The sequence below is a fragment of the Nicotiana attenuata genome, unplaced genomic scaffold (assembly GCF_001879085.1).
Source record: "Nicotiana attenuata strain UT unplaced genomic scaffold, NIATTr2, whole genome shotgun sequence".
In the NCBI taxonomy this organism is placed as follows: domain Eukaryota; kingdom Viridiplantae; phylum Streptophyta; class Magnoliopsida; order Solanales; family Solanaceae; genus Nicotiana; species Nicotiana attenuata.
In genome coordinates, this window is record NW_017672670.1 from 139,014 (window position 1) to 150,834 (window position 11,821).

Sequence of the window (11,821 nt, forward strand, 5' to 3'; positions counted from 1 at the left end):
TAATAAAAGAAAATATTCTGACTCGATATATGCAATATAATTTTTTGATAAAAGAATTTAACTAACTTAATATTACATAGCTCCACCCCTCATATCACACATCTAATAATTTAAGGTTAATATTAAGTAAATAACAATAATACCATACTCAATATGATAGAACACAATATTAATACAAAGCAAAATATAAATAAATTTTTATCTCTAATTAAGGACGGAAAAATTACATTCATCCCGTCACATCCTTGTGGTAAATTTGACCCTTGCGACACTAAAATATGGGGAGAAATTAAAAAATAGCCCTATTTATAAGTGGTTATTCAAAAATAGCCACAGTTTCAAAATTAATCGAAATTTAGTCATTTTTTATGTAAGATAAATTTGAACGAAAACATTGTTCAAAATCTGAAAATACTCCAGCATAATATACGTGAATTCCAGTATAATATACTGGAGTTCCAGTATATTCTGAAATTCAAGTATATTATACTGGAGTAACTGGACTTCCAACCTAATATACTGGAGTTCTAGTATAATATACCGGTCTAACATTATATGCTGGAAGTTCATACACAAGTGCTCCAATCTCTAATATATTATGCTATAACTTTCCGCGTGTTGGAGTTCCAGCTGGAAGTTCATACACAGGTGCACCGATCTCTAGTATATTATGCTGGAACTTTCTGTGTTGCAGCAAAATAGTGGCTATTTTTTAATGATTTGCTATTTTTGAATGACTAGTCCGAAAACTGGCTAGCCCGTGCTATTTTTTCTAAAATACGTTGCAAAAGAGGGTTAATTTTCCGTAAATAAAACAAGCGTCACCTCAGTTTTGTTGGGTCCTCAAAATTTGTGTGAAGTCCTTTGTTCTTCCCCGAAATAGCAAAAGAATTCATTGTAGAGAGAGAAAGAGAGAAGCATAGGCATGTCGGACGAAGAACACCATTTCGAGTCAAAGGCAGATGCAGGTGCCTCCAAAACTTACCCTCAACAAGCTGGTACTATTCGTAAGAATGGTTATATAGTCATTAAAGGCCGTCCCTGCAAGGTTAAATTCACCTTTTCCTTTTAAATTCACCTTGTTAGTTTATATATATTGAATCGTGATGTGTTTTCTCGAATTGGGTGTGCTTAAAAATCGGATCTTGATGATAATCTCCTTATGATGCCTGTGTGTGTTGTTTTCTGTATCTGATTGGCCTAAGTTTCTCCTGGATCTTTTGTATTTGCTGATGGAAGAAAAAGGGTGTGTTTAGTTGCTTAGATTTATTGTCTTTTAAAAACAAAAGGAATGATGATTGATTGGATTAATGTGTATGTATATATTGGTCAGCTAGTATGTTTTATTGGTAATTTGACATGTCAGATTGATGTGCTGCTTTTCCTTGCTTTAGCTATTACTCTCCCTGTCCGAATTTATTTGATGGTGTTTGACTGTAAACGAGAAATCGAGATGTTTTATGCATATATTTGTGTGGCTATAAAAGCATTACATTAACGGTAAATGAGAAGTTTAAAGCTAAAGTGCTTCTAAATATTTAGAGGAGTCAATCTTTCTTGGACAGACTAAAAATGAAAGTGTATCACACACAATGGGACAGAGGGAGTGATTGAAATGAGCCAAATGTCTGAAAGTTCAAAATCTTTGAAACCTTATTCAGAATCTGGTTATTGAGTAGATGCTAGGAGATGTTTGAGAAATGTTTGCTGAATTGGATTGGTTTTGGTAACTAAACTGAATAGCTCGATTTAGTATCTATATTTGCCATTACCTAAGGCTCCTTTTGAGATGCAATTTTAAGGTTCAATCTCTTTGAACTTCTTTACGGGTGCTTCTACAGTCATTCGTCACTCATGAGTTTGTCTTTTGTTGGAGTAGCCTGCAAACTAATTAATATATGCTCTTATCAAGCTATTTAGCCCAACCTTCCGATCTCGTTAGGAAATGTGAGGATGGGTGCAATGAGATTAGTCTGTCATGCGGAGTAAAGTTTTGCTTGGTGGTAGTGACGATCAAACCATCAAAACCATATTTAGCACTTTTTCGTGCCATATGACTGTTGACTTCTAAATAGCTCGCCCTTTACAACTAGGAAGGGATGTCATTTACATTTTAATTTAGTGCATGGTAAGGTTCAAGACGAATGAGACAGAAAGAAAAGAGATGGTTTCATCTCATTCTTTCACCATATTTTCTTCTCAAACCAAACCAGGACCAGGTTAAGAATTAGGAACCTTGATAGAGGGCTAAATTTATTACTAGCGGCTTTTTAGTGCCACATTTACCTTCTTTCTTTACCCAAGATTTTTTTCTTCAAGACAACCCATGTCTTTTCAAATGGCAGATATAGCCAAGTGAGCGAGGAAGTGGATCTTAACTCAGATTTATTATCTGTTGGATACATTCCATCAATTGCCGTCTCTTCTCTTTATTGTATATCTTCTGCAATGTATTTATTACACTCGTTTTACTCAAAACAACATTTTGAAATGGAAAAATATCGTAGTATTGCCCGATGATAGAGCTACCTGACCTTGTCTGAAGAAGGTGGTCAAAGAGGATAAAATATCTAAATAGTGCTCATGCTCCTAGGCAATAATGGAACTTCCTGGGATTCTATAAAATTGACTAGTCCATTTACATCAGACTATTCGGATTTTCAATTATTCACTAGCAACCTTATCATGGATTTGAATTTTCAAGTACTATTCAGCTGTAAAAGTAAATAAACAGCAAGTATTGTAGTATAAATAGGTTCACTTTAAAAGATTAACACATTATCTCGCTTGATTCCCCCCTCTATTCCTGAAAATGATGAAAGGCAAGGCCAGTATAGGTTCTAGTTCAGTGTGACTGTTGTGTCAGCCAAAATACTGAGTTACCATTATTTTCTTTGGTCTTGTTGCTACCTGGTATATTCATTTACTGGTCTACTTTTATGTGTGGCTCTTCAAAGAAGGTTGTTGAATTTTATTATGGTAATCTTGAGCAGGTTGTTGAGGTCTCCACTTCAAAAACTGGCAAGCACGGACATGCTAAATGTCACTTTGTGGCAATTGACATTTTCAATGGAAAGAAACTTGAAGATATCGTTCCTTCCTCCCACAACTGTGATGTAACGAAGTGTTTCTTTCTCCTCTTTTTTGTCTCTACTATTGTATTGTTTGGTCTACTACCAGCAAAGGAAGTTTGATTATATCCTGTTTTGTACATGTTCTTCTCAGGTGCCACATGTCAATCGTACAGACTATCAGCTGATTGACATCTCTGAAGATGGTTTTGTAAGTTTTCTTTTACCACTTTTGTGAAGCGGGGATCAGTCACTGATACTCTTTAGGTGTTAGTAAGACCAAATTGAGTAATGGACGAGAAGTCAGTAGTGGAAAATAACTTGGGTGTTTGCCAAGTTTCTGTGATACAATTTATCCAATTTTTTCGATTTAATACCAAAATTTAATCCTTGAATTTCTGTTTGCAAAGCTGGAATTTCGTTTGCTGATTCTTTCTTCAGTTGTTCTCAACGTATTTTGATTCGTTTCATTGTATTAGGTCTCCCTTCTTACTGAAAGTGGAAACACCAAGGATGACCTCCGTCTCCCCACCGATGAAGCTCTGCTGAAGCAGGTATAAACTTTTGACTATACAGCAAAAAATGTTTCTTCTAATATAACTTTTTGTACAGTACAAAAGAGGAATAAACATGACTTCCCCAACTTGTGATCAGAAGTTATTTTCCTTACAACTATATTGGCCTTTTTAACTGCATATTAGTTGCTCCAACTAACATTTAACAACATTATTATTAACCTTTAGTACTCAAATATTTTGTCAAAAACAATCTGATTTGCTAATATTACTATTAATTTTAGTGTGTATATATATATGCACACTTAAAAATACTCTCCACTCGTCAACCAAAGGCCGAAAGACATTTTCTAGGATTTTTCCATTATTTTCCTGGAAAATGAATTTTGTCATACCAAACACAGTGGCAGTGACCGAGTTTTTTTCGTTTTGTGTTTCTTCGTAGGTTAAAGATGGGTTTCAGGAAGGAAAGGATCTTGTGGTGTCTGTTATGTCTGCAATGGGCGAAGAGCAGATTAATGCCGTTAAGGACATTGGTACCAAGAACTAGTTGTGTCTCTGCAGCATAAATCTTTGCTTTAGTTAAGACATTATCATATCCTAACGTGGTACTTGGATATCACTTGATTAAAAACTCGCGTTAAAAATCTCATATTGAGATGGCTTGAATGTTTTGATTTGCACTGTTAAAACAAAGATAGAAGACAACTGCTGCTGGTTAGGGAAAGAAATGGCTTTGAGCCTTTGACAGCACAATCAGGAATGTTACTTGTGTTATTTTAATTAACTGTTTGCCTTATATTTTGCTTAATCTGCATTCAGATCATCTTCACTGGATTATTCATTGTTCCTTACTGAGAAATTTGGCTTTCTTTTTTCCTTTTTAGAAAATGACATTTGGTACTTGTGAAGTAGAAGTAGTAGTTTGAAACATATGCATCTGTCACTTGTACAATTTAAGTTGTAGCAGTTTGATTGCAAGCTTCAAGATATCTTGATGACTTAAATAATCTCATTTTGGAGATGTTTAGACAAAGAATGTGCCCTTAATTCATAAAAAAAAAAAAAAGATTGAGTGGTTCTTCTTATCCGTCTAAGTTTTGATGGATTGAGTTAATTGATATATTTTCTGGTGGGAGGTAACAGGTACTCGGTGAGCACAAACTGGCTACGCACCACCATTTTAAATTTTTTTTTTTTATTTGTACCTGCAATACACTCCTAAAGCATAACGTGTGATGTGAAGGTTAGGCGCATGTCACGAGTTTGGATACTCGGGAATTTCTCGGTTATGAGAAAAATTAAGGCCCCATTTGGCCATATATTTTGGCACCGTTTTTTCAAATCTTTTTTGAAAACATTGTTTATTCATAGATTAATGATCTATTTTTGAAAAATTTCTGAAATTATTTTTCAAGTTCCCAAAATCTAGTTTAGGGTAGATTTTGGGTGAAACTTGTTCTCCCACTCACAAAACTTCAAATTTTTTTCAAATAAAATGCATGTCCAAACATAATTTCAACTTCCAAAAATTATTTTTCAAAACTACTTCAAAAATTATTTTTTCAAGTTTCAACTAAATCTATATCCAAACGCTAGCTAACTCTCTCGCATCAAAGGACATGATTGTAGTGTTTGTGTGAAGTAAAGTTATCAACTTTGGGACATAATTCAAAATGTAATGTATTTGAGCTATGAGATACACTTTAGGTTTGGTTCTAATATTGGTATCTGAATTAAAGGATTGTTTGGTTTCGAGATTGGATCGATGATTTCTAATTTCTAAGAGCACTTAAACTGTCGACTAATTTTTCTTTATTTACACAATTATTACTATACTAGTTTTAGGGTACGCGCGTGTACTCTGTTTCAATGAGTATAATATTTTACAAAACTCACATAAATATTATATAAAAATGTATTGGAGTTATAAATAAAAGTGTAAATTCCTGAAAATGATCACTATTGATCCTAAAGCTAACTCAATAAAGGAAGAAACTGAAAAATAGAGGTTATTATATTCTAACTTAAATTTTTCTACTTTTATAATTAATGTATCAGTTTAATTTCATAAGTTATTGTGATTCCTCTGCTGCTAACAAATTCAAGTACTCATCACTACCAATAATACATCTTTAAATTTTACAACTTTATTGTGAATAAATTTGTTAAGTTAATAATTAATTGTACTTAGAGGTCGTTTGGCTTAACTGATTTAGAGTAGCTGATAAGTGTCACGACCAGGATTTCCCACCCTCGGGGGTCGTGATGGCGCCTACTCGTAGTAGCTAGGCAAGCCATTTTGATTACTTTTCCATAATTAAACAATTCTTTTTAACAATTTACGACAACAATATAAAATAACAAAACTGGTTAATAGCGGAAGTCTTAATTATAGAAACTGAATAAAATACGGAGTAGTCAATATAGGCCTCTACCCAAGACCGGTGTCACATTACTCACGAACTGCTAAGAGTTTACTAAATACAAGGTCTGAAAGAAACATAAATCTGTTTATCCCGAATACAAAGAGATGACAGTCTAATATAAGGATAGAAGGGAGACGCCGGGCCTGCGGACGCCTGCAAGGCTACCTCGGGTCTCTCCGGACTGAAGATATGCTCCTGAACTAAAGCTGCTGCTGTTGCTGCTCGAAACCTGGACCTGTGCAAAAATGCACAGAGTGTAGCATCAACACAACCGAGCCCATGTGCTGGTAAGTGTCTAGCCTAACCCCGGCGAAGTAGTGACGAGGCTAGATATATATATACAGCGGAATCGAAATACAAAACAGATAAGCAATATGGGAGGGGAACATGTTGTGGGGAGTATAATAAATTCCAAATAAGAGTCGTCCAATAATAAAGGAATACAGCACAACTCAATAGTACGTAATGAAACAGAATTCAACCAGTGCACGGCATCACCCTTCGTGCTTTTACTCTCGTCCTCACCAAGCAATAACATGTGCACGGCATCACCCTTCGTGCTTTTACTCTCATTCCTCACATATATCAATAGAATCGGCACGGAATGGTACATCGTGCGGCACGGCATCACCCTACGTGCTTTAACACTCTTTCTCATAATAAGCAACGATGCACGGCATCACCCTTCGTGCTTTACACTCTTTCCTTATCATAAACAAACAGTGCACGGCATCACCCTTCGTGCTTTAACACTCTTCCTCACCCAATCAACAATCACAAACAAGGGCAAGGGAAATAAATAAACAATAATGAAAATCCCGGCAAGGGAACACAAACAACAATTAAGAACCCGGCAAGGGTACAATATCAATAACCAACAACGTCCCGGCAAGGGAATAAGTCATTAACTCTTTCCTTTCTTTCACTTTCATCTCATAGTTCACATTATCACTTGAACCAATGCTCCAAAGAGTTGCTTATCTCATATACCTTCACAAATTGTATTTCAACCCGAGCCAATGCTCCACGAAGTTTCAAGATCATAATTTCTTTCACAAGGTCTTTACAACATATAGAAATCACCGTTTAAGCATGGAAGGCATAACAACAACCAAACTATTCGCAAATAAGGACTCACGGTCATGCTTGACACCAATGTATAGATACTCGTCACCATGCCTATACATCGTACTCAACAATTAGCAAGTTACAAATAAGACTCAACTCCTATTCCCTCAAGCTAGAGTTAAACCAAACACTTACCTCGATGCCTTGAACTCAACTCAAGCCTCAACTATGGCTTTACCTCGTAATTCCACCTCCAAACCGCTCGAATCTAGCCACAAATTACTTAATTACATTAATAAACACTAAATGAATCAATTTGAATGCATAAAAATAAATTTCCCAAAGTTTTTTCCAAAATTTCCAAAATCGCCCCCGGGCCCACGTGGTCAAAACCCGAGGTTCGAACCAATACCCGGTTACCCATTCCCCCACGAACTCAAATATGCAATTTGTTTTAAAATCGGACCTCAAATTGAGGTCCAAATCCCCAATTTATAGAAAACCTAGGTTCTACCCAAAAACCTCAATTTCACCCGTGAAAATCCTTGATTTTAAGTGGAAAACATGTTAAATGATGTTAAAGATTAAAACAATTGAGTAAAAATCGACTTACAATTGATTTGGGATGAAGTTTGTTCTTGAAAAATCGCCTATGGTGTTTGGGTTTTGAAAGAATGGTGAAAAGTGATGAAAATTCGACTAAGTATAAAATTTGTTGGGCCTCGGATATGGGAATTGCGAACTGGAGTTCGCAATTGCGAACCCCGACCTGCTAACTTGGGAAATGCGAAGGCGAGTTCGCATTTGCGAACTCTGTGGAAGTCTGGAAATTTCGCATTTGCGAGCCATTATGTCGCATTTGCGACGGGCTCTTCATCGCTTTTGCGGACGGAAGTTCGCATTTGCGACCCAAGTGCAGATGTCCCCTTTTTCGCATTTGCGATCAGGGACTCGCATTTGCAAGCTCGCATTTGCGAGAATTCCTTCGCAAATGCGAAGGTACCAGAACTGAACATGCCAGGTTTTCCAAAGTTCAAAAATGCACTCTGACACCTATCCAAAACTCACCCGAGCCCTCGGGGCTCCTAATCAAACATACACACAACCTCAAAAATATCCTACGGACTTACTTGCGCGATCAAATCGCCCAAATAACATCATAAACAACGAATCAAGCCTCAAAACTCATGATTTCTCCCAAACTTTCATAAAACATAAATTTTCCATTTTAGGTCCGAAACACGTCAAACAACGTCCGATTTCAACCAAACTTTACAGGAAGCGCTTAAATCATATATAAGACTTGTACCGGGCGCCGAAATCAAAATACGAGCCCGATACCACAGTCTTTTAATCAAATTTCATTTCCAATTTCCTTAGTAATTTCAGAAAAATAATTTCACAGAAAAATTCATTACTCGGGCTCTAGACCTCGGAATTCGACTCCGGGCATATACCCGAGTCCCATATTTTTCTACGGACCCTCCGGGACCGTCAAATCACGGGTCCGGGTTCGTTTACCCAAAATGTTGACCGAAGTCAACTATATTCATATTAATATCAAAATTTAGCATTTTTCACACGGAGTTCATATTTAAGCTTTTCGGCTACGCGCCCGGACTGCGCACGCAAATCGAGGCAATCCTGAATGAGGTTTTCGAGGCCTCGGAAGCACGGAATGAGTGAGAAAACAGGTGATGACCTTTTGGGTCGTCACAATAAGCATATGTGCTGAAAAGCACTTTTAAGTGCTGAAGCTGATTTAAAAAATAAGCAGTTACATGTTTGGATAAAAGTGCTGAAATTAATAATAAGCAGCTAAAAAATTGGGTATACAAAGAGTTTGTTTTAAAAAGAAGTATTTTAGGAATAGATTAGTAAATATTTTGGTCAAACCTAAAGTGCTTATAAGCTGAAATTTGATAAGTTGGGGGAGACCAACTTATGGCTTTTGGCTTATTTTTGGCTTATAAGCACTTACCTTATAAGCACTTTTAATTTTACCAAACGCATAGATAAGCCAAAAAGTGCTTATAAGCCAGTTTGACCAGCTTATAAGCTTAGCCAAACACCCTCTTAGTCTATTTGTATTCGTAGAATTTATATAAGTAAAATCTTACTCAATTCTAAATTTCTGAATATTAGGAGTTTCTACATAATTTAAATAAAAAAATAAATATCCAATAGTTGAATTCTTAATTAATGAAAAATAATAAATATTTAATAATTAAATTACACATTTGACCAATAGTACATCCTAAAGATATCATTAGATCTTTAAAATATAAAACTTTATGGAATTACATACTTGTGATCTTTATGATTCTTTTGCTATATAAGTCATTCATTCTAATCATAAATTATGCGAATCTCAAAAGAAAATATTTAACAATCTCACACTCACCAGCTCGACGTCCAAATCTTATATCTAGCTACCAAAACTTTTAAATGCAATATATTGACAATACTGTTCGAAGCCTATGGTCAAGGAGGACTTTGTTATACTTATAAATGAGTTGAATATTAAACATGTCCAATGTAATAATCTAAAAATTAAGTTTTAAAGTAAAATACAGAGGCAAAAGCACAAAGAATCCTCTATTGCTACAACATGCTAGGCAAATTATATCTTTTCCTAAATCTAATTAGGAAGAATGATAGTTACACATCATATAATTGAAACTAAAATTTTATTTGACTATTTTGAATTATAGATAAGCTTCATAGCTCGTACCACAAAATACTTGGCACATTATTATACAAAAAATTGCCCGCATTTTTTACGTTTTCATGTAAATAAAGACAACTTTTGAAAAAAGTTGGTCTACAAATTAAATTGGTTTTGCACTAAAGAGGTTATGCGCCACTCTCATCAGCATGATGCTAAATAAACTTACTTAATATTATATTCAACTAAACTTTTTTCTACTTATATAATTTTATCACTTCAGTATAGCAAGTTATCGTGCTCCCTTTTCCGTTAACAAAATCATGTATTCATCACTATTAATAATACATCTTTAAATAAGAACTTCGTTATGAAGGAATCCGTTAAATAAAAAAATGAACTATCATGACTTGATGATATACAACTAAGTACTAACGTTTTTGTACCTTATAAAATAAAAGTGGTATAATTTTTATTCCTAAAAACTGAATTGTATGGCAATATGAAAAAAATAAGACGGTTGCCTCTTTGTATTTGATTTTGTAGGGAAAAAAAGGATTGTGTTACCTAGTTTAAATAATAAAAGGAATTATATTAGGAAAATTCTAATTGATCTTAAACTCCTAAATATTAGGTTCCTACATATATTAATTAGGAGTTACTATATGGTTCAGATAAGGAAAGATTAAATAAGTATAATTTAGCTGATTTTATTATCCTAAATATTAGAAAAATAATTTAATTACGATCTTGTCCAATGTAAACTTTATTTTTAGAGGGTAAAAAAGGCAAACGACATTTCGCTAGGGGCCTTCGTGCTTTTAATATAGTAACTAGTCTCTATGTTCGTGCCTCGCACGAAATATTTTATATCAAATATTACAAAATGCGTAACAAATTATAATTTTTTACTTACCTAAAAATTCTAATTAACCTTGCTACTTGTTACTGAAAATGTATAAAGTTTAATATTCAGTTCCTTAAAACAAAAAAAAAATATATGTTATGTAATTCGAACAACTCATTAATTGTTATAAAATAATAAAAGAAGAATAAGAGTATTGCAGAGAAAAGTACTTATTGATTTGGGATCAATTACAATGGAATAGAACCCCTCTATTTATAGGGAAAAAGTGACTTAGCCACCAAGTAACAAACCCTAAGATCTCTCTAAATATAGACATTCACCATAAATAAAATACTATTTATAATACTCCCCCTTGAATGTCTATTCAGCAGATAATGTGCCTCGTTAAAACCTTAACTAGAATAAAACACAATGGGAAAAAAATTCTAGAGAAGGAAAAAGAGTACACATATCTAACAATACGCCTTTTGGTTGCCTCATTAAAAACCTTGCAAGAAAAACCCAATGGGACAAAACCTTGTAAGGAAAAAAGAGTACAACGCGTATTAACTCCTCCTGATGAGAGCATCAATTCACATCCTTGAGCCTTCGTATCCCAATCTTGTGCACTAGCTTATTGAAGGTTGACGTCGGCAGAGATTTGATGAATAAATCACCCATATTAACTCCAATGAATATGTTGCACCTTGAAAATTCTCGCTATCACATTATCATGCTTTTAATTATAGCAAGATACATTTGTGCATTAATTGCACTAAGGATGTGGTACTTCAAGATCAAGAATTGTATATGCTTTAATGTGACGACCCGACCCGTCGTCTCATGTGTTACTGCTCCGTTTTCCCCGTTTATTGCTTCTTCACGTTTCGTTATCGGTATGTGGTGTGTGAGAGTTGATTTGGATTGGTTTTGATAAGAAATGAGACACTTAGTCTCTTTAAGGAAGGCTTAAGTTGGAAAAGTCAACCGGACGTGACTTATGAGTTAGAAGGTTCGGATGTGATTTCCGGTGATTCGGTTAGCTTCGGGGGATGATTTGTGACTTAGGAGCGTGGTCGGAATTAATTTTGGAGGTCCGGTGTAGAATTAGGCTTGAATTGGCGAAGTTAGTATTTTGGCGAACTCCGGTTGATAGGTGAGATTTTGATCCGAGGGTCGGAATGGAATTCCGAGAGTTGTTGTAGCTTTGTTAGGTGATTTTG

At 34.9% G+C, this 11,821-nt stretch overlaps 1 protein-coding gene across 1 annotated transcript; it reads left to right on the forward strand.

The window, feature by feature from the left end:
• Positions 1-833: 833 nt before the first annotated feature.
• Positions 834-4,426, forward strand: LOC109214044 (eukaryotic translation initiation factor 5A-3). The gene is made up of 5 exons (XM_019377920.1): positions 834-1,048; positions 2,994-3,116; positions 3,226-3,282; positions 3,551-3,625; positions 4,032-4,426. Exons 1-5 carry the CDS (start codon positions 926-928, stop codon positions 4,134-4,136), a joined length of 483 nt encoding a protein of 160 aa, XP_019233465.1. The 5' UTR covers positions 834-925; the 3' UTR covers positions 4,137-4,426.
• Positions 4,427-11,821: the final 7,395 nt, after the last annotated feature.